Source organism: Trachemys scripta, chromosome 14 (assembly GCF_013100865.1).
Source record: "Trachemys scripta elegans isolate TJP31775 chromosome 14, CAS_Tse_1.0, whole genome shotgun sequence".
Lineage (NCBI taxonomy): Eukaryota > Metazoa > Chordata > Testudines > Emydidae > Trachemys > Trachemys scripta.
The window spans coordinates 34,213,215-34,235,285 of NC_048311.1; the positions used below are offsets into that span (position 1 = coordinate 34,213,215).

Here is a 22,071-nt window from a genome sequence, read left to right on the forward strand (position 1 = left end):
GGGTAGGGTCTGGAAAAAAGCCAGTCTCCTAAATCCTGCAGGAAAACTTCCAGTCTGTGTCTGTGCAGAAGATTTGTGAACCATGTGCTGTCTTGCAGAATTGCCCCAGTGCAGAGCACGGACTCTGGCAGAACAGAGAGCGTCTTTAATGCACTCCAAGCCTTGCACTGAAGCATCCTGAAGAAACAGACGTGGCCCCAGATCTCCTGGAAAACTGGAAAGAGACCAGGGTGAAGTGTGAAGATGGGCCAGGGTTCCCAAGAGAGCTTGGCAGGTTGGGCACATGTCAGGTGCAGAGCTCTTTGGAAAATCTGGCTGCCCTGGGCGGTTTCTTTGCCTGCTCTAGCAGTGGGCATGTTCCACACCACGGCTGACAAGGGTTCGGGATTCGTCTCACCTGGGTCTGTCCTGTGCCAATAAAAGTTGGAGGTGGAGACTTACTTGGGGACTCCCTGTTGTCGAGAGGGGCAAGGAGAGGGGATGATCTCAGCACCCGGTAGGGGCGAAAGGGGCTGCTGTGTTGGGCCATGGCAAAGCACGATGCCTGATGGGAGCCAGGCTGGGATCCCTGCCCCTCCCTGGGGTCCAGAGCTACTCTAGCCCTGGAGCAGGCCCTCCCGTGGTGGGGGGCACAGGGCCGTGCACCAAGCTAGATGGGGGCAGAGCGTGGGGACAGCTCGTGTGGCTGCCGGGCTCCCTGGCCCGGCCGGCCCCGCAGTGTCAGGGCAGGGGCGGGCGGAAGGTTCCGGCAGCAGGGGCGGTTGGTGGCGGATGTCCCTGACCCGGGGGGTTCCGGGGCAGTTGGAGCAGCCAGCTGGGGGCCTCCGCTCTGAGGGGAGCTTGGTGCCGAGACGGCTCAGAGCGCCCGCTCGGTGATTTGGGAGGCGCTGGGGTTCCTGTGGCCACAGGGCCCGGGGAAGCGGGACGGGGGGTCGATGAAGGAGCTGGGGGGGAAAATAGAGTCCGGGCAGAGCTATAGTGGCTGTGGAGCTGGGGCTGGGCTTGTGGGGGGACAGGGGGGAGTTGCAAGCTGCAGTTTAAGGGGGGGGTTCTGGGCCTGCATGCGATCAGTCCCACCTGCCAGCCCAGTCAGTCTGCAAAGAGCCAGCCTAGGACACACGGGGGTGAGGCGCCCTGGCCTTGGGGGCAGCCGGCTTTGTCTCTGTCGCTCTGGGACACACCCCAGTGTCACGCTGCAGCCTTCCGGCAAGAGGGTTTATGTCTTTGTCTAACTCTGGGCATGCGCTGTGAGCTCACCGGATGGGAGAGCGGCTATGGAGCCGGGAGAGCTGTGGGGCTGGACAGAGCTCTGGGGAGAAATATGGACCTGGATGTTGTGAAGCTGATGGGCAGGATATAGGCTTGGGCCCAGGGGGCATACAGGCTGCCAGACAGTCCTGGGCCTGAAGGCGATTGGTGGCTGAGGGAGGGGCCAAGGTGGGACTGTGAGAGTGGGTCACGGGGGGGGGGTTAATATGGGGCTGCGAGAAGGGGCTGGGGCTAGGGACATGGGGTCTGAGGGGAAAATGGGATGGTGGAGGCTATGTTAAGAATTGCCCCCTTCCTTTCCCTGAGAACGTGAGGGACCTATTGTTGCCTCTGTCCGGCAGGCAGCACCTCTCCCTGGGGTGGGGGTGAGGGCAGTTTTCCTGGCTCCTGTCCCCTCCCAACAGCTGGAGCCGTGAGGGGGCAGAGGCTGGCAACCCATTGATATAAATCTCACCCCAATCTTCCTGGGGGCAAGACCCAAAAGGAGGGAGGTGAAAACAACAGAAGAGGAGGCTCTAAAGGCCGGGCACTGAGCGCGCCAGGCACTGAGCACTCCGCTCACCCTCGAAGGCGGCCTCTCCCTTTGGGGCTCTCGGTGTGGGTGCCTGGTGTTAGGCACTGAGGCCCTGCCTCCAGCAGAGCCAAGCAGCCACAGCTCCCTCCTCCTGCCTTTGGCGTTGTGGGTGCCAGCACTTCCGCACACCAGCCCACGGGGCAGCCAAACGCAGGGAGCATTTCAGTCTAAAACTTCAGCCCCATGGCTCAGCCTTTGCAGCTAAAGACTGGCAGCAAGGAGAGCGAGAGCATGGGCGCCTGTGCAGGTGGGGCTAATTAGTCACTAATTACCTTGTCCTTTCAGTCTCACATTGCAGGAAGCACAGCTAGCCCTGAGTGCGGGAGCGACTAGGAGAAAACCAGCCTTGACCCCAGTGTGCTCGGTGTTACCCCTTTAAGTAGGACCCAGCTGAGCACCGAGGGGCAGGATGGCCACAGTGTCGGACAAGAGGGTGGAGTTCCTGGAGAACTATTCCACGCTCGCCCTCCGGTTCAAGCCAGACAAATGGGCCAAGTTCATAGGCAGCGAGGAGATCAATGCCCTGCTCATGGAGTTCTTTGAGAAGCAGGACCTGCTGGCGCTGGTGCTGACCCTGAACCCCGCCGGGCAGCTAACGCCCTGCCTGGAGTTCCCTCCCGCGCTCAAGAGCAAAGCGGTTTACTTTGTGAAGAAGAAGAGGGAAAACATCACCAAGGAAAACTTCCAGATCGGGCTCCTGGTGGGTGATATCAGCCCCTCCCCGGTGGATCAGCTAATGGCAGTGGTGGAGGAGGTGGGTGTCCTGGAGGCAAACGCTCCTGCCCCCCTCCGCTCCTTGGGAGCAGGCAAAGGGCTGGTTTCAGAGTACCCAGTGCTGAGGCCATGGGGGCAGAGCAAACCCGCTTGGCCCAAGGCTGGCTCCTAGAGTGTATCATTTCCACGCCAGCATCGCGTTCCATGCTGAGTGAATGAGCCGGAGTCCCAGGGACCTTCAGGAAGACTGTGGCTCCGAAGTTGCTGAGGTGCTTGCCCCTGACTCCCTTGTGTGTTTGCCATCTCTGCTCCCCATGGGCCTCCAGCACTGGGTACTCTGAAACCCCATTTCCCTGCTAGGCTGCTTCCAAACCTTCCCCAGCAACACCGAACTCCCCCTCAGCAGCTGCTCCCTCTCCAGAGCCAGGCCCTGCACATGACACATGCCCTGAGCTGAATGCTGTCTCCTTCACAAGGGCCAAGCCCTGGACGACCGCTTCTTTTGACTGGGTTTCCTCCTCTTTACATCTTGTAAGATACTGTGTTTTTTTTTTCCTGCCTTAATGTGAAGTGCCTGGGTCCCTGGCTGCACCAGGCAATAGCCGAGTGGTGCATCGGGGGGAGGGCTACCTGGGTCCCTGGCTGCACCAGGCAATAGCCAAGTGGTGCATTGGGGGGAGGGCTACCTGGGTCCCTGGCTGCACAAGGCAATAGCACAAGGAATAAAAAACCTCAAACCTTATTGCACATTCATGAAACACATTTTTAATAATTTATGGCTTGTAATTTTCCCCCCCAATTCCCCCAATGTCAGTGGCTCTGTGAGGGGAAACACATATCTCAGCTTAGTAGTTCTGGTGTTATTTATGTTGAAAAAATCTATTTCTTTAAAATATCGTGGAGTGTGTAATTTCCCCCCTCACTGAGATAACTTGGAATTGTCTGGATTTTTTTCAAACTACTAAATATTCACATTTACAGTATTGTCAACCCCAAGTGTTCAAAAATCGTGTTAGGCCCCCCCCAAATTCACGAGACATTAAAAAATATGCCAGGAGCATTTTCTTTTCTCTCTGAGCCATCGGGGTCTTACTCCTGTCATCTTTTCAAACTTTTCTCTGCAACCACAAGGACTAGAAATGTTGTTTTAACTGAAAACTGAGAGTCTCATGGAATCACCTGACTCCAGGAGCTAGGGCTTTAAGGAAAATGCCACACATTGCAAGGCTCTTGATACATTTGCCAGAGTTGGAAAGTGCAGCACCAAGCAGGGCACAAGCCATTCTTCTCAGCTGTGGCTTTGCTATATCACTTGGTAGTGATGTCACCTCTGCAAACAAGAGGATGATTTCTCAGCACAGTTTTATCTTCGGCCTCTGTCCCCCATAAAATACACACAGAGAACTAACAACTAAGGAAGTGTTTTCTTCTAGGTTGTTTATTCCTTATTCATGAACCAGGAGAACATGAGCGGGTGGCCTAAAGTGGTGTCTGATGATGTTGTAAAACAAGGCCACAGACTGAAAAATGAAATGTTTGTGATGGGAGGAAAGATCAAAGGGAAGACACTGCTCCCTCTCCCAGAGCACCTGGAGAACCTGGCCAGTTCCACCGATTCCCTAGACAGGTGAGTGCTCCAGGAAATTCACTCTTGTATTTTTCCTGCAAAGAATATAACCTTGAATCCCTAGGGACCAGGGACCTGCTCTGTTGCAGAGGCTGTGCTCTCACCTGGTACCAGCTCTATCTCACATGCATCAAACTGTGAAGTACCATTGGGAAGGGAAATTGGGAGTCAAAGGAATGGGTCTAACAGGGCGCTGGTCATGTGACCACCCCTAACCCATAGGCTCTGTGGAAGAGTGTGGGACACTCTGGGTTTTCATTAGGGAAGGTGTTTAGGATTAAAGCTGAAAATAAGGCTGCAGTTGCTCTGGCACCTAGTGGAAGTAAATGAGGGCAAGATTAGGAAAGAGTGGGGCCCCCACGTACACAGCATGAACTCCTGGAGCTGGTTTTTGATGCAGTCTCACCGAGTGACGGATGCTGCCTTTCAGACTCCCTGCGGCAATGGACAGCTCCTTATTACATGCCATTGAGACGATAATCATAGACTGGTCTCATCAGATAAGAGACGTACTGAGCAAAGATTCTGCCCAGCCCCTGCTGGATGGATCGAACCCACTGCCAAAGGTGGAATTTGAATTCTGGAGCTCCAGGCTGGTCAATCTACAATGCATTCATGAGCAGGTACCGTGTCTCCTGGCCATTTCTGGGCTGATAACGTTTCTCTCAAATACGCTGTTGTGCGCTCTTGGAATGCTGACGTGTTGATACTTTTTGATGTCTAGCTGCTTGCACCGAAAGTGAATAAAATAGCAGAGATTTTGAAGAAGGCGAAGAGTTGCTACTGGCCTGCTCTGAAGAATGTTTTCAAGGAAGTCAGTGCAGGTATAAGCCCCAGATAAAAATTTAACAAAAGGTATATCTCCATATATTGTATCTCATAGAGCTGGAAGGGACCCTGAAAGGTTATTAAGTCCAGGGCCCTGCTTTCACTAGCAGGACCAAGGACTGATTTTGCCCTAGATCCCTAAGAGGCCTCCTCAAGGATTGAGCTCACAACCCTGGGTTTAGCAGGCCAATGCTCAAACCACTGAGCTATCCCTCCCCCCTTTAGTCACAAAAAGGGATGGTTTCATTTTAGATTATATTTAATTGTATCTTCTGACTTCACCTACCCTGCAGTTTTCATTTGATGCAGGAGTGAAGGAAGCCAATGATATTAATCTATACTTGCAACCGCTTAAAGTTTTGTTGGAGGAAATGGAACAAACAGAATACCCTCAGGTATGTTGTTTGCAGAGAACTAGTACCCAGTTCTAAACCACCCAAGCTGCAAATTCCATGCAAGGATGTATGAAGCAGTTTCCAGATGTTTCCATGCATGGGTTTTCTGCGTGTCAGTTTAGTCTTGTCATCAGAATATTGCCATGTTTGACATTCTGAAATTCCGTTAAGTTTTATGATTTTCAGATTTCGTTATTGAAAGGTCAGGAAGTTCCAAGTGAAACTAACTTGCTTTACTGATGGGCCCATTGTTGCTTTTAAATGGATTCAAAGTATTGTCCTTTCTTCACAGCTGTCTCCCTACATTGACAGTGTCATGTACACCGTCTGCTTAATATGGGCTAACTCGGAACACTATAACACGCCGTCCCGGATCATTGTCATCTTACAGGAGATCTGCAACCTCTTAATTGAAATGGTACTGTCCTAGGGAAGGGTGCAATAGCATCGCAGTGTGGGTCTGCCTTCCAGGGTAAAGTCCATATGCAAGTGGGTTGCTGCCCCCCTTTTCCAGAGCGCCTGGAACGGTGGAGGGACAATTGCTCTGGGCTGCTGCTGTTCTGATTTAAATCCCCCTCCTCTGTTCCATAGCAGCACCCACAGTGGCACTCTTCCCTCAGACATTTTGGGATAGAGTCAAGCCCAGAAGTGACCTGTGCTTCAGGCTGAGGCACTCAGGAACGCTAGAAATTGCCCCTGCTGGAAAAACGCTCGCAGGGAAGGTGAGGTGAGGTGTCTGGGCCAGCTGGAAGGAGGGAGAAGACAGTCAGACAGTCAGTGTCCTGTTGCTGGGTGACCATTTATAGAGGCAGTTTCTCTTCTTTCTTAAAGGGCCAGGAGCCAAACTCACTGTTGCCCAACAGGGCAAAGGGGCTTCGGGGGTTGTATAGCCCCCGATGAATCGCATCCACACAGAGGCCTTTGTGCCACCATGGCAGAAACCCCTGGTTCATTCTGGCATGGGCCAGGTGAAGAACAGGGGCAGCAGAGAGGGCAGAGGAGGTGCTGTAGCCAGGACAATCCTACAGCCTCCCTGGCAATTCCCTGAGCTGCCAAGTTTGTGCTAGAGGCTGCCCCCGAGTAGGGGAGGCCCAGGATGCGCCACTCACTCCCTGTGCCAGCTCTTGCCCCGGCGCAGGGATGAACTGGGCTCGACAGTGGTGTATTGCGATTGCTGGTTTGCATAAGTGATCCGACTGGGGGAACTCCTTGCCTACAGAAGAAACAAAGCATGTGACCTTCTAGTTGGAACTGCTCTTAAAGGCCTGTTACTGCATTTTACTTTGTTTAGACCCGAACCTTCCTGAGCCCCGAGGAAGTGATGAAAGGCCTGCAAGGAGAAATAGAAGAGATCTTGGGAGGGATCAAGCTAGGCCCTTCAATTATAGAGAGACTTTACCAAACCTACCACAGGTGCTGCTCGGAGCTGATGCCCACGTTCTTTAAGGTATGTTTCTGCTGACCGCCTTTGGGATCAGCTGGGCACAGGGGCATGGAGAAAGCACTCAGCCGAAAGCACCACATCCCCATCTTACTAACCCTATCCCATAGCGATGCTGGGCTCGTATTACGCTGACAAATCTTTCTCTGGTTTCAGGACAAGGAGGCCAGGCTATGGGAGTTCCCTTCATCTCTTGTGTTTACCAGAATGAATTCATTTTTGCACAGACTGAAGACTATCGAGGTGCCTATGAAATATTTTGTGTCTGGTAGTTCAACTGGTGCTTGTTCTGATTGGGAAGCCTTTCTGTGTGCTCCATGTTTCCGATAGTGCTCACAAAATGGCAGGAGCCTGCCAAACCACCCAGAAGCTACAAGCCCTGCCCTGAGGTGCTCCCAGTCTAAAGACAGATGAATTAGCCGTCAGGCAGAGGGCAGGAGAAAGGGTACAACCAAATATACCTACAGGGTGTAAACTGGTCCCAAATGCCAAATCCTTACACCAGTTGTCACCATGTCAGCAGTGGGTCTCCAGGAGGAATGTGACAGGGAAAGAGGAGAGGTCTTCTGGGTGAACTTGAGGTGCTTCTTGCACAGTGGTCACCAGAGAAGCAGGCATTTGTGTGGGTGGAGGAGCTGCAGCAGAATAGGGCACAAGGCATTACAGGCTCATGAAAACTTCTGCAGCTGATGCATCCTTTGGTTTGATCCTTTTGTCATCAGCACCCTCGTGCCTTCCTTCTCAACGAGTGCTGCTTGTCAGTCATCCACTCTGTCATACACATAGGGGCCGGTACTTGAAGAAGAAAGAGAGGTTATGTATCTGTGCAATAACCAGAGTTCTTCGAGATGCGTGGTCCCTATCTGTATTCCACTACCCATCCTCCTTCCCTCTGCTTCGGATCCTTACAATTCATGGGAGAGAAGGCACAGGAGATGTGGTTGGTCTGTGCCACTCCTTGGTTTGGAGCATGAGGAGAGTAAGGGTGCAGGTGCAGACCAATGTCTTCTGGTCTCGGGCGCGTGGCGCACATACGCCCCCCACAGTGGAATACAGATGGGGAGAACTCCAGTTACTGTACAAGATAAGAAACCTCTCATTCATCACTCAGGCCCTGAGTCACTAAGCGTGTGCCGAAATGAAAGTACGTAACTAGTCCCATTAAGCTAGATGTGTGCTTAAGTACCTGGCTGAATCAGGGCTTTCTGTTTTCCCTTCTGCAAAGGTGAGGAGATAATCCTTTGAAGTCCTCTGATGAAAGACACTAAGTGCAACATAGAACTTGCATTATTATTAGTTAGTTAGCAGCTGCATTTTTCTTCTTGATCACCAGGTCCCTGTTCTCTTTCACTAGAACCCTGGCGTGTAGGTAACAGCATTTCGATATGAAGATGTATTGAGTGTGGTGATTGTTTCTGTTCATTAGGAGTTGTACGTAACAGCTATTGAATTTCTGAAGCTGGAGAAAATTGAGTTGGGAGGAGTGAGAGGAAACATCCTTGGGAGCATGGTATTTCAGATTTATGAGGAAGTCTCTGAACTCATTAAGGTTTTTGCTGATTGCAGATATGATCCCTTAGATCCTGCAGAAAAGGTGAGTAAATGTTAGTATGAAAAATGTATTCATTTGTTAGATGAATAAATTACTTGCTTTGAACAAGGCAGAGGACCTGCATATTAGAACAATCACCATGGCAACAAATGTACTTACTTTAGGGAAAAAAACTCTCATCTTAGCACTCATCCATAAAATCAGTTCATTTAAATTGAATGGTTCTCTATATAAAATACCTAAGCATGGCTTAATCCTATTATTTAAATCCTTTGTTCTTTTTATTGACAGGAATTTGATGAAGATTTTGCAGAGTTCCAGACCAAAATTCAGGATTTGGATAGAAGATTGGCAACCATTTTTTCTCAGGGATTTAACGACTGTAATAGTATTGAATCTGCTGTCAAGGTATAAATGTGCATGTATGGTTGGTGAGTCTCTTTTCTAGCAAGAGTGTTAGCACATGCCGTAATTAGGGTGAATTTGCTTTGGGGTCTGATACCAAATCTATGAACACTCTTGTCAGTGAAGAAGTTTCTGTATTTATATACACATTAAAATAACGATTGAACGTCAAGACTTTAGAGATCTTGGGGGCCCAACCTGAGACACTTCAAAGGGGGCTGATTTTCCTTAGAGGAGGCAGTCTGTAGGGGTGAGTGCAGGTCAGACAGAGGAAGCTAGTGGCGGGGGGGTGGGGTGCGCCCCGGCAGGGTCACTGAGGAAGATGTTAACTTGGAATGTAAATATTAGAGCTGGTCAAAACATTTTCAGTGGAGCCGTTTTCCATCAGAAAATGCAGTTTTGTCAAAAAAATTTTTTTACAGGAACTTGTCAATTTCGATGACATTTTCAATAGGAAAAAGCCTATATGAATTAATTGTTTAAACTTTTTCATTGCATTTCAACAATGCTGAAGTGTTTTTTGACATTTTCATTTAGACTTTTCTATGATTTTAAAATGTTGCCTATAAACTACAATATTAATTATATACATATTACATTTAACATTTTAATATCATAGAAAAGTCTAAATGAAATGAAACCATCAAATGTTTTGATGGTTGTGAATAAGAACATTTTGAAGTTTTTATGTGGAAAAATGTCTAAATTTCAGCTTTTTATTCCAATTTAGAACTTTTTTTTTTGTCAAAATTTGGAAATTTCCTATGGCCTGGAAATTCCGATTTCCTGCTCTAGTATCTATCCAATCTTCTGCACATGGACCAGATGGAGAGATGAGGCCATTTAACTGAAGTGGTTTGTGGAAGGGGCCTGTGGAAGAGGTGAATCTTTAGGTGATCCAGTATTTATAAAGTAGATGAAAGGCATTATATACATCTAGAGTGGTTTTAGCATAATTTAACTAATGCCTCTTGGAAGAATCAGCAGCATTCTCAATATGTCAGCAGATACGTTGATGTATAAACAATTTACCAATTTCTTTGTTCTTTAGCAAATACACATGTTTGGATCGCTATTGGACCGACCTCTGATAAAGGCAGAAGTGTCCCCTCACTACTCCACCCTTTTGGAAATGTTTAATGTTGAATTGGACAATGCAAAGATAATGTATGATGCCCAGATAGCGGCCACGAGATCAGGAGGCGTGCCACCTATCAGCAAAAATATGCCTCCTGTTGCTGGGCAGCTGAAGTGGGCTCTGGAGCTCCAAGAAAGACTAGAGACTCCAATGAAGGAGTTGCAAGCCATTGATCACCCGTAAGTAGGTTTCGTTGGTGTTTTGCACTTTAGGATATGCTGTTATCCAGTGTATGTACAACGGAGCAGCAATGATCATTTACAGAGGACAAAGCACATATCCACTTAGACCACCAAGGTTCTGTTTGGCATTGTGATTAAATCCCCAGCTCTATCAGTGTCTCTGTTTTGTCAATTCCAACTTTTCCTTTGGTTACAGTGTTATGGTCAGTGCTGAAGCTAAACTTGTGTCCGAGAAGTATAAGGAGATGATACGTTTGCTGCAGAATTACCGAGAGAAGACCTATGAAGAGTGGATAAGTAGAGTAGATGCAGACTGCCAATTTAACCTCGAACAGCCGCTGATACGGAGAGATCCAGACGCTACTCTCATCAGCGTGAACTTCAGCAAGGAGGTGGGTGGCAACTTTGTACACAAAGCTGTCTTGTTGAAATCAGTCTGGGCAGAAATGAAATGTTTGTAGCTGATACTGTATGAGCCCTGTTCTGTTAGTGTCTGTTTTATTTTGACTACTACTGCTGAGACAAACCCCTTCCAGTAACCTTGCTGCATTTGTGTACTGGTTTGGACTGGCACCTCAGTGAATAGCAGTGATAAACTATTTGGACTCATATCTGATTTTCTTGAGAGATTTTCAATATGGGATGATGCTGAAGCTTTTCCTTTTATGAAGAGGTAATTATTTCTAATTATTGTATTTCGTAGCTAGTTGCTGTTCTACGTGAAGTCAAGTATTTGAATTTTCAGAAGCAAAAAGATATTCCAGATAGTGCTGGCAATCTCTTTTCTCAAAATGAAACTTTCCGGAAGTTTGTGGGCAATCTGGATCTCATTGTCGGTTGGTACAATAAGGCAAGTTTGAAAAAGGGGGAGGCAATGTGGAAAGATAACAGGATCAGCGTGTGTCTGTCTCTTTGCCTTGTTTAGAAGAGTTAGATTCAAGTTTGTACAAAACTGGCTAACACTTTAAAATTGTGCTCCGACTATTATAAACTGGGTTATAAAAAATGCAGGTGGTTTGAATTAAACCGGTCAAACTGTCGTGTGTAACTAGCCCTACTTCATGGCTTAGGCAGCTCTCTCCTGCAGTGCTATCCTAGGGTTGCAGGTTGCTGCACATCACTGTAATATTTAAGAGCATGTTATTTGCTGGGACCTCTCCCATGTCACCTCCGCTGTTCCACCCTTCCAGCCTGTCTGTGTGGAATGTGAAGCCTCCATTTCTCTCTCTGAAACCAGCTAAGATGGTTCAAAAATGAGTGTGCTCAGAAAAGGCTGCTTTTCCGCAGTTACGGCAGCCGCTCACCCTTTGTCCCACAGAACTACTTTTGGATCCTAAGCCAGTGATGCTTTTGTTTTCCAGATCAAGACAACCATACTGTCTGTAGAGCTTCCACTGGTGAAGCAGGAGTTAGAAGAGAATGATATCAAGCTGCAGAAAGCCGAAACCACCTTGTTTTGGAGCAATGAAGGTACAAAGTCAGTCACGTCATCATTACCTGTTTCCAGTTGACAAAATGTTTCTGTGCGCGTTCTGGGGAGAATCCCCTGCGTCATGACATTAGAGCCATGAGTTCTCATTTATTTCCTGACCTTGGCCCAAAGGACCCGGGTTGGGCTGACATGTTCTCGGGTCCTAGAAGGGCTTTGATGTTGCTAGCATGGGGGGTCTTCAAGCGCCAGTCACGGACAGTGGTGCAGAGTGGCTCTGTCTGCCCCCCAGGCCGAGCACACACTGCTCCCAGCCCAGGGAGTGAAGGCTGACGCAGCTGCTCATTTGCTGGGCCAGCCGTGCTTCTCTGTGCTGATTTGCAGATGTCATTTTTGAAGCCTTTACCCTAATTCCTCCAAAGTGAGTCCCTTAAGAGGTCCCCACTCCCAAGGTCTGTACCCTGTGTGGGTGACTGCAGTCTTTGAGCACCTGCCACTGGCACATAGAGCTCACATGCCATTGCTAAGTACACTAGCAACTCCTTCCTCATGACTGACACTAAACTACTCGGAGTCCTAGCTTATTCCGCCAAGGCAATTGGAGTATATGGAAGCCCTGCCAGTTCCCACTCATTATGAAAAGCCTTTCTACCTCCTGCATGGATCAAGAATATACTGGGATTATCTCTAAGAAAGGGCTAATGATGGGAGGCAGTCGGGGTGTTAGACCCACTGAGCAGAGGCTGGGGGGTGCTGACATTCTGTTGTATGGCAGCCAAAGCCTTCAGTTGGGGAAGCCTCCTGTGCCACATGCATAAAGCAGAGCATGAATCCACTGTCAGATTTACCATCTGAGAATCCAAATTACAGGTAAATTTCTTTTGTATCTCTCCTCAACAATCTGATGATCAGAGCCATCAGGCAAGCAGTTACTTTGATGACTGGAGACCTTATCTGTCTACTAGATAGAAATGCATTTTTCTCTCAGGTGTTATGGAATATATTCAGGAGATGAGAAATGTCTTGCATGATTTAGAGGCAAGAATCCAGAAAACTAAGTTAAATGTGGAGAATATCAGCCAGCTTATGCAGGTGGGTGAAAGATTTTTCCAGGCACTTTTGAAAATAATATTCTTGGTATATATTAAATCTCTCTCCTCTGCAGGCATAGTATTTCCCAAGGGTAGTAAAAGTGCATCTTGTAGGTCTTTTTTTTCCATACAGGAATGGTCAGCCAGTCCTCTATTTGAAAGGAAAGACAATAAGGAAACGTCTCTCTTAGACTTGGATGGAAAAGCTAATACCATAAACAAACGCTATGCAGCAATTAAAGATGCTGGACAAAAGATTCAGACTATGCTTATGGTAAGAAACTAGGAAAGATAAACTCAGTCGAGTTGGGACTGTTTTAACAATAGTTAATGATATCTAGCACTTATGTGCTACAGCACTTTTAAACTTCTAACCACTTCCACACACAGTACTAATGGTTTCCATGCATGGGTATAAATGGTGGACTCAAACGATCTGGGGCACAGCCTTGAAGTCTTTACTCTGGCAGAACTCCCCCAGAAGTCAATGGGCGTTATAGTCAGTAAGGACTTCATGCATAAGTCTGTAGTGCTTTGTTAAAGACCTTTGGCTGGATTCATGTATTTTTTTTTCTCATGTTCTTACTGTACAACTGAGATTAAAAAAAAAAGTCTATATGACTGCTGTCTGGGGGGAATTTTTGACACATGTATGGCTTTTTGGCATGCCCTGGGGACAGTGTCTTTTCAGAGGACGTTACATAAAAGTTGTTTCTTTCCCTTACATTCAAATGGAATTGTAGAGGAGCAACAACATATACATTTGGTACCAGAAAACTAGACTTTTGACTTAATCAAATGTTAACTCCCGTTTTTCATTGAAAGAAGGTGGGACATTTGCCTGACCATTTATCAAACAAAAAGTTAATATAGCTTGTTTCTTTTTACAGGAGAATGCAGACTTATTTAAGGCTGATAAGACATCCAAAACATGGCAAGACTATGTGGAATATGTGGATGACATGGTTTTGGATGGATTCTTCCAGTTTATTCGCAAATCTTTACAGTTTCTGCTCACCAACATGGCAGCTGATGTATGTTATCCAGCTTCCTCTTCCCTTGTATGAACTGTCAGTGTTTGCACATATATAATGCTTGTGCCACTAGTATTTATGAATTATTTAAGGAAACCACCGTTTTTCTGATTTCTTAGAACATCTCTTGAAGTTACATTGCATGCACTGAATTTATTGTCTCAGTACATCCTATAAAGGTCTGTCCACAGGACAGCTGCCGCCATGCTTTTGTCCTAGTTAGTGGCCCGGTTATTGTAATCCGTTACAAATAACATGGTTCAGTGTGTGATCTGCCCTCACCCTCTCACCTCTTATTTGCCATTGCAGCCATCTGAGCACGTGCACACCAATCCCTCTGTGGATGTGCAAGTGAATCCTGGGACAGTTTCGACCACTATCCCATAGTGCTTCAGCAGCTGCTGAGCAGAGGATTGTGGGTCTTTGAAATTGCTAACGATAATAAAGAAGGGAGCAAGAGAGGAGAGCTTGGGAGCAGAGGTGGGGAGTTCAGATTAGCCCTGGTGTGGAGTGTGTGTGTGTGTGTGTGTGTATGTGTGTGTGTGCGGGGTGTCCAGGAGCAAATGGTGTTGCTCTGGCAGAGGGAGATGAGACTGAAGAGAGAAGACAGGATGAGGGTGGTGAATCGTTACTTGTGACCACACAAGTGCGCCCACTGACAAAGGGCAGAAGGTCAAGGACGGAGCCCTAGAAGCGATGCCTTCAGAGAGAGAGGGAGGAGAAGTGCCCCTAGGTGAGACAGTGGAGAAGTCCCCAGTTCCATCTGCAGCCCTGTGCTATCTCTTCTATTCTGAGTTTCTCCTCTGCTCTGCAATCATTAATCAGCCTCTCCTCCTCTGCGTTGCCCCTTCTGTCTAGTCCCAGATGCATCATTGTGTAACCCCGCTGCTTAACATGGCCAAATGAGCTCCTGTGTTTTCTTCTACACACTTTCTACCCTTCCCTCTTTCCCCATTGGGCTCTCACCATGTTCCCCTCCCTGTCATAGGGCATAACATCAGTGTCCTCTTTGACACGTCTTTCCTCTTCACCCACACATCCAGGCTGCCACTGAATTGCTCAGATACTGTGGTAACGAGCGTAGTCCAAAACCTGAATAGAATGGAATAGAAAAGAAATCTGGCCCTGATAATTAAAATGCTGCATGCCATTAATTTCTGCCTCAAGTTCAACTGCAGTAGCCCCCCTTGTAGAGAGGATAATGAGAAGGAGCAGTCAACAATGTAGGGGAGCACAGCGTCCCAGACCTCTGGGGAAGAGAGAGGTGCTAAGGGGGGAGCAGAGAGGCCATGCATGAGCGTGGAGAAGAGGCGACTGTCAGAGTCGGTGGAGTGCTGGGGCAGAAGCCAGGGAAAGGGGGTCAGACAGAGGGTTAGCAATGAGGCAGTGAATGTAGTGGGCTAAATAGCACATTCCAGATGGGGCTGAGGGCAGGTGTTTGGAAGGCAGACAGTAATGCGCTTTGCACTAATGTATCTCAGGCCAATGCAGCTCCTTTGTTTGAAGTGCACATGGAACTACATAATGATGAATTAAGATACCGTCCATCGCTGGAAGTGGGAGCAGATAATGGTTTTCTGGAAGTGGTGGAAAATCTAATGAATGATATCTACAACACGGCTAAACTTATACCCCGGCTGGCTAAGGGGAAACTCAGCTACAAGGTTAGTCCTTCTGTGACCTGGACTCTTTCCCTTAGCCATGTTTGTCTGCCACGCACGGAGCTCCTTGCCACGCACCAGCATTTCCTGAGAGCTGAATGACTGACTGGCTTGTTTGGTGATTTTTTCAATGCACTTGTCACTGCCTCTCAGGGAACATGCACATAAGCTTTTAGAATACAAGAAAATGAATCTTTGTAATGGTGCATAGGGAGAAAGCTTGTTTCTAGGGTTTCAAAACTCAAAATATAGGGGGCTTTCAGTATCAATATCCATATCTGTAATTGCAGCCCAAAGTGAATAGGGAGCTAATGCAGTATTTGGAACAAGGATGTAGCAGGCTCCTTATGGCCAGCTCTGCTAAGTAAATAGGCCCCTGCATTTTGCACTGTTTGTAGCTTCAGAGTGGTTTTCAAGGCTAGCCCTATATAGAGCACAGTGTGTCCGTGGTAAAGGCTTGGATAACTGTGATGATGTGAATATCAGGGAGACCGTCACAAGTATCACACGCAGCGCAGATGAAAAAGATGCACTTCTGACTGTGAAGCCATGTGCAATTCCAGGTGCAACCTGGGTGTGATGTTGCACTCCATATGCTTTATGAAAATATGCTTGGAATGTGAATATGATGTAACTGGAATATGCTTTATGCAAAAAGTCTCTTGTAAGGTATCATTACAAAGCTTATAATCTACTGAGTGTGTTCATCCTATTTGTATGTATGAATTATTCTTGTATCTAGAACTAGAAATATGAAGTGAACACTGAGGTCCTATTGTAATGATGCAAAGTGTGGGCCATTAATGGTGGTTTAGAATCTTGATAGCTCCCATTGACTAGGACAATTGGTTGTAGATGGTTTAACTACCTGCAAGCCTTCTTGTGGACCTGTGGGCCAGCCTGTGGGTAATGAAGAATGAGGTCTTACAGTGACATGTGATCATGTCACATGATACTGGAATCCATCTTAAACCTGGTGCTTTTCCATTTAGAAGGAGGGGTGGGGACCCAGAGAGACACAGGATTCCCGCCTTGTGCCAAAGCTATAAAAGGGGGTGGAGCAGGACAAAGAGGCAGCCAGTCATGAGAAATCCCATAGTTACCACCTGAGCTGGAACTAACAAGGATTGTACCAGGGGAAAGGATTGGGCCCAGACTAGGAAGGAGTCTAGTTTGTGAAAGAAGCTTATTGGAACATCTCTGAGGGGGAGATTTACCTGTATTCAGTTTCTTGCGTGTTTTGTTTTATTTTGCTTGGTAACTTACTTTGTTCTGTCTGTTATTACTTGGAACCACTTAAATTCTACTTTTTATACTTAATAAAATCACTTTTGTTTATTAATTAACCCAGAGAAAGTAATTAATACCTGGGGGAGCAAACAACTGTGCATATCTCTCTATCAGTGTTATAGAAGGTGGACAATTGGTGAGTTTACCCTGTATAAGCTTTATACAGAGTAAAACAGATTTATTTGGGGTTTAGGCTCCCAGAAAGACTGACTACTGGGTGCTGGGAAAGTCCCTGTTAACTGAGAAGCCCCTGGGCTAAGTGAATCTTGGTTTCTGTGAACTGAAGGGGGTGTGGCCCAACCTCTTGGTCTGTGCTGGAGCCGACTGGTGTGTCTAGCTCAGCAGGACGGGAGTGGAGGAAAGCCTTCTCTGGTGGGAGGTTTGTTCTCCATTGTATCCCAGCACACAGTTCTGAGGGAGTTTCTGTGACCCAACCCATCACACTGGGATCCAGAATGGTCAGTTGAACAAGAGGAGCAATGGGGTGGTGAGGACCGTAGCATGTAGATGTTGACTCCATGCTGACCTTGGTAGAGAGAAACAGTCTCTCTCTCTCTCTTTTTTTTTCTCTCTCTCTTTCTCTCTCTGAATAAACCATGATGGAAATTAAATGCAGAAACCTAACATGCTTATGGATTAAAACCAGGGCCGGCTCTGGCTTTTTTGCCACCCAAGGCCTCCCGCCGCCCCCTGCCCCCCGCCCCCCGGCGGGGAGCGCGGCAGGGGAGGGCGCCAAGCCCGGCTGCAGCCCTGGTCTCCCTGGCCGGCTGGAGCGCCGGGAGAAGGGCGGAGAGCCCGGCCGGGCCCCGCTCTCCCCGACCAGCTGGAGTGCCGGGAGGAGGGCGGAGAGCCTGGCCACGGTCCCGCTCTCCCTGGCCGGCCGGAGCGCCAGGGGAGGGCGGCAATCCGGCTGGGGCCCCGCTCTCCCCGAGCGCCGCCTCCCTCCAGGTGCCACCCCAAGCACATGCTTGGTAGGCTGGTGCCTGGAGCTGGCCCTGATTAAAACACTAATATGTCAAGAAACGTTTAAGTGAAGGGTGTCATAGTAACACTAGATTTCCCATACTGCACATGTGTATCATTTTTGGTGTATGTACACTGTAACTGCATATTAACAGTATGTATGTGCAATGCAGGTGAGATAATGTTACTGAGAAACCTTCACTTTTACATGTATTGCATTGAGCATTACTGTGTGACCCTAATGTAACATTTAATGTCGTATATTGCATTCGTTTACTTCCTGACCCTGATGAGAAGTGTGTGTCTTTCAGAGTGACCTGGAAGATATGTCAGATCTAATTGAAATAAGAGAGGAGGTGGTTTCTCTAGTTGTCAGTGCCATGAAACAAGCTGAGGAATATGAAGACTCCTTTGAGAAATATTCCTATTTGTGGATGGATGATCACCACGAGTTTATGCAACGCTTCCTCATGTTTGGTCATGTGTTCACCCCAGAGGAGCTGGAGTCTCATGCAGAGGACTACTTACCACGCATCCCACCCACCCTAGAGCAGTTCCAGCAACAGGTGAGAGAACTCCCAAAGCAAAGGAGCTGTGGCTCGGTGCATGGCAGGTCTATGATACTAGCCTGGTACTATGAGGAGAACAGCAGCGATGCTGGTGCAGGGCCAGCCATCCCCCTCATAGACCATCCTTCCCATGGCACCCAAGCTCTTTCCATCCTTCTTCAGGGGAGCAGAGGGACTGCTCCCACACACACCATTGAGGGAATCTCTCTATACCAGTGGTCCCCAAACTTTTCAGGGCCACGCCCCCCGTGGAACCAGAAATGGGGCTGCAGCTCCTGCCGGGGAAGAGGGGATGCAGACAGGAGTAATGGGGCTGAGGCTGGGGGTGGGTCTGGGGCCGGGAGCAGGGCATAGGACTAGGTGCGGAGCCATGGTCTGGGGAAGGGTCTGGCGTGGGGCTGGGAGCTGGGGGCATAGCTAAGGGCCGGAGCAGAGCTGGGAGCAGAGTGGGGCTTGGGTGGCGCTCCCTCCCTATCCCCAGTGGGGGTTGGCCTGGTCCCTACCACACACCCCTGAATAGTTTGGGGACCTCTGCTCTATAGCCATCTCACAGGGGCCCAGGACACAAGTTTCTTTTCCATCTTGCCATTGTATGGAGAACAACCATGCATCCACCAACCCTAATGCACTGATAGACATCTAGGGCCTGATTTCCCCACCCACCCCCCACTGCCCTGCCCCAGTCTCATTTATGCCTGTCCACAGTGGGTGTAACAGGGTCACCAAGTCAGAATAGAGAATCTGTATCCACTTTGCATAGGTGTAAATGGTGAGGCAAGGTGCACGACTGTGGAGAATCAGGCCCCTGAAATAGAGGGGGAGAGCGAGCAGCTGGTGCAAATCCATGTGGTTCCATTAAAGTAACATAGGCAATCTTCACTGACGTCAGTGGAGTGACGCTGACTTAGACCAACTGGGGATCTGGCCCATTGACTCTAATGGAGCAGGGCCGATTTACAGCCGCTGGAAGATCTGGCCCAGGATGGATAAAATGTTGGGTTTTTTACATTTAGACCTGTCCCTCAAGCACGTTTCAAAGCACAGCGCTGAGGGACTCGCTAGCTCAGCAGCCCTGTGCTACCTGGGAGTTCGGGTGGGAGAGCAGCCAGGAAGGCACCTGCATGGAGGGGTCTGGCTTTGGTAGCAGCTGCCCTGACAGCATTTTGCTCCAGCCTCCCTGAGAGCTGTTAATGCAGCATTACTGTGTGTCTAGGTGCCCCCAAACAGCGGAAAATCTGGGGCTTCAATAGTTTAGAAACAGTTGTGCTCAAAGTTTTACTGTTAAAAATCTTGAATTACAAAGAATGATTTTGTGAAGCCCCCAGACAAGAGCCCCACTGGCCGTTCCGAGCTTGCTCCATGCGTGTCATTTCTACGCACGTTTCAGATCGACTCCTACGAGAAGCTCTACGAGGAAGTGTCCAAGTTTGAGAACACCAAGGTGTTTAATGGCTGGCTGCAGAGCGACTGCCGTCCATTCAAACAAGCACTTCTAAATATTATCAAGCGCTGGAGCCTCATGTTTAAGCAGCATCTCATTGACCACGTCACGACCAGGTAAAACAAGAGCGTGGTTCTCCAAAGCAAATCTCGCCTGACACACCCGGGATGGGAACTAGGGGTTAAGATTAACGTTGGAGGCAAGGATTTTGTAGCTGTGCCAATGGCTGTCGTACATGGAGACCAAGACTAAGGTCAGTTTTGGACTAGGAAAATGGGGTGTGTTTAAACATAGTGGCCAAGAAATTCAAAGTAACGTGATATGAAATGATATCGCTTTGCACCCAGTGTTTAACGAGGTGCTAGTGGGTCGTGCTCAGACCTGAAGGCCAGTGGAATGGCATCCATTTACACACACTGAGGGTCTGAGACGCCAGTTTTTGTTCTCCTTGGAGAATTGCCCCCGGCATCCCCACTCCTGGGGCCCCTGGACTTGGAAAGGCTGTAGCCCCACTGGATGCTGCTCCCCTGGCCAGAGCCCCATGAGCCAGGGCTGTGGATCCATTTGGGCTGATATCTCAGGGAGCCACGGTGACTGTCAGAAGCAACCAGGCTTTGGATTTTTCTTGATCCTTTAACTGGCTGTTCAGAGAGGCTCCCACTGGCTTCTTTTCTTTTAGTCTCCAGGAGCTAGCAGCTTTCATGAAAGACGCAAATGCGGGCTTGACTAAACCTTTGAAAGAAGGAGATTATAATGGGCTGGTGGAGGTGATGGGACACTTGATGAGAGTCAAAGATAGACAGACAGCTACAGACCACATGTTTGAGCCCTTAAAGCAAACAATCGAACTGCTAAAGACTTATGGAGAAGAAATGCCGGAAGAAATTCATATGCAGCTGCATGTAGGTTATTTAATGTTGTTAGCTTAGCTTTGGGGTATTTTTAATAATGAAATCTGATGAATTTGCTTCTTTGTAGTAGGCTGAGATCCAAACTCACCTTTAATCATTTTTATTGCACACTAAGGTGCAAAGAGGTTCTAACTCTTTATAGAAAATGACTGAAATCAATCACTGCATTACTAATGCCATCTGTTACTGTGCTGCAAAAATAAGTACCTGTTATAAAAGAGAGCAGGAAACATTTTCTCTGAGATGGTCACTCTTTACTTGTTACCAGAAGGACCATAGGAATGGCCTTGCTGGATCTTCCAAGGGTCTGTCTAGACCTCTCTGACAGTGGCTGGTACCACATGCTTCAGAGGGCATTACAGTATTCAGGGAGGGATCCCATTGGGTTACACAAGGGCGTGTGAGGAGTCTGTCCTCTCTTCTCTTCCATTCTATCAGATTTTTGACATGGTTTTTTGTTTTCAGCATTGCTCCTCACTGAGACGAGAGGCTCACTGAGCTGCCCGCAGTCACGCCCAAATCATTTTCCTGAATGATTTTAGTTCATTTAGAACCCACTGTCAAGCTGCCTGCAGTGACTCAGGAGTGTGAATTCCAACCTCAGGGCAGATGGTTGAGAACCAGGGCACAAATCCCCAAATTGGTGATGAGTTTATACTTAGATTTCACCAACCAATTATTACATGTAAGATCCTCAGGCACCAGGAGTCTGACAGTCCCCTGGGATAAACTCCAATCTGTCTCGCCACCAAGGTGAGCTTGCCTTGGTAATAGATGGTCCCTTACACAAGAATCATTGCAATACTCAGGTTACTCCCAGAACCAAAGCACCAATCACTTTCCCAGGTCAACTGCACCTTAGGTCTCATTCCACAGACAATGTTTGTAGCCAATCCTGTAATAAATTATATACAGATTTATTCAACAGGAAAAGGAAATAAGAGAGTTATTTACAAAGTTAAAGCAGGTAAACATAGATACACAAATGAGTTACAATCTTAAGTTTCAAAAGTAATAGAAACTTCTATAATAAGCAAGTTCTAAGCTCTGGGGATCCCTTGTGTATGCCTAGAAACTTTGTCTCGCAGAGTCCAAGCAGCAGAGAGAGACAGTTTCTTCTGATTAAGGGTTTTTATTCCCCTCCTCCCATGTGCTCTGAGCTGTAAACTCAGCTGATTGGAGGAATCCACTTGCATGACTCATCTTCATGGGAGGTGGGGGAGCAGAGCACAACATCTTTTGTCCTCTTTAATGTCCCACAATAGTTTGGCTGCTGTTGACCAGGACACAACACCTTTGGTTCCCGATCGGCATGTCACACTAGTTAATGTCTCTCTCCTGTGTGGTGATTTACATAGTTATCGAGTCTTACAACACCAATGCTCAAATATTCCCTTTCAATATGGAGACTAATATTATAAGTGAGGCTATGTCTATGTCTACACTATTGCAGGATCGACGCTCTGGCGATTGATGCACCGGGACTCAATTTAGCGGGTCTAGTGAAGACCCACTAAATTGATGACTGAGTGCTCTCCAGTTGACCCCAGTACACCA

The 22,071-nt window shown here is 47.9% G+C and overlaps 1 protein-coding gene across 1 annotated transcript in view; it reads left to right on the forward strand.

The window, feature by feature from the left end:
* The first annotated feature begins 2,252 nt into the window (after positions 1-2,252).
* LOC117887077 (dynein heavy chain 17, axonemal-like) overlaps positions 2,253-22,071 on the forward strand; it is a 36,207-nt gene continuing 16,388 nt past the window's right edge. The window contains exons 1-16 of the mRNA XM_034789319.1: positions 2,253-2,597; positions 4,018-4,184; positions 4,615-4,807; positions 5,700-5,825; positions 6,699-6,854; positions 8,275-8,442; positions 8,692-8,808; positions 9,857-10,122; positions 10,322-10,517; positions 10,829-10,975; positions 11,487-11,595; positions 12,543-12,646; positions 13,536-13,679; positions 17,905-18,159; positions 19,550-19,719; positions 20,283-20,505. Of these exons, the coding sequence (XP_034645210.1) occupies positions 2,253-2,597; positions 4,018-4,184; positions 4,615-4,807; positions 5,700-5,825; positions 6,699-6,854; positions 8,275-8,442; positions 8,692-8,808; positions 9,857-10,122; positions 10,322-10,517; positions 10,829-10,975; positions 11,487-11,595; positions 12,543-12,646; positions 13,536-13,679; positions 17,905-18,159; positions 19,550-19,719; positions 20,283-20,505 (2,886 nt within the window). The remainder of the gene's footprint in view (positions 2,598-4,017; positions 4,185-4,614; positions 4,808-5,699; positions 5,826-6,698; positions 6,855-8,274; positions 8,443-8,691; positions 8,809-9,856; positions 10,123-10,321; positions 10,518-10,828; positions 10,976-11,486; positions 11,596-12,542; positions 12,647-13,535; positions 13,680-17,904; positions 18,160-19,549; positions 19,720-20,282; positions 20,506-22,071) is intronic.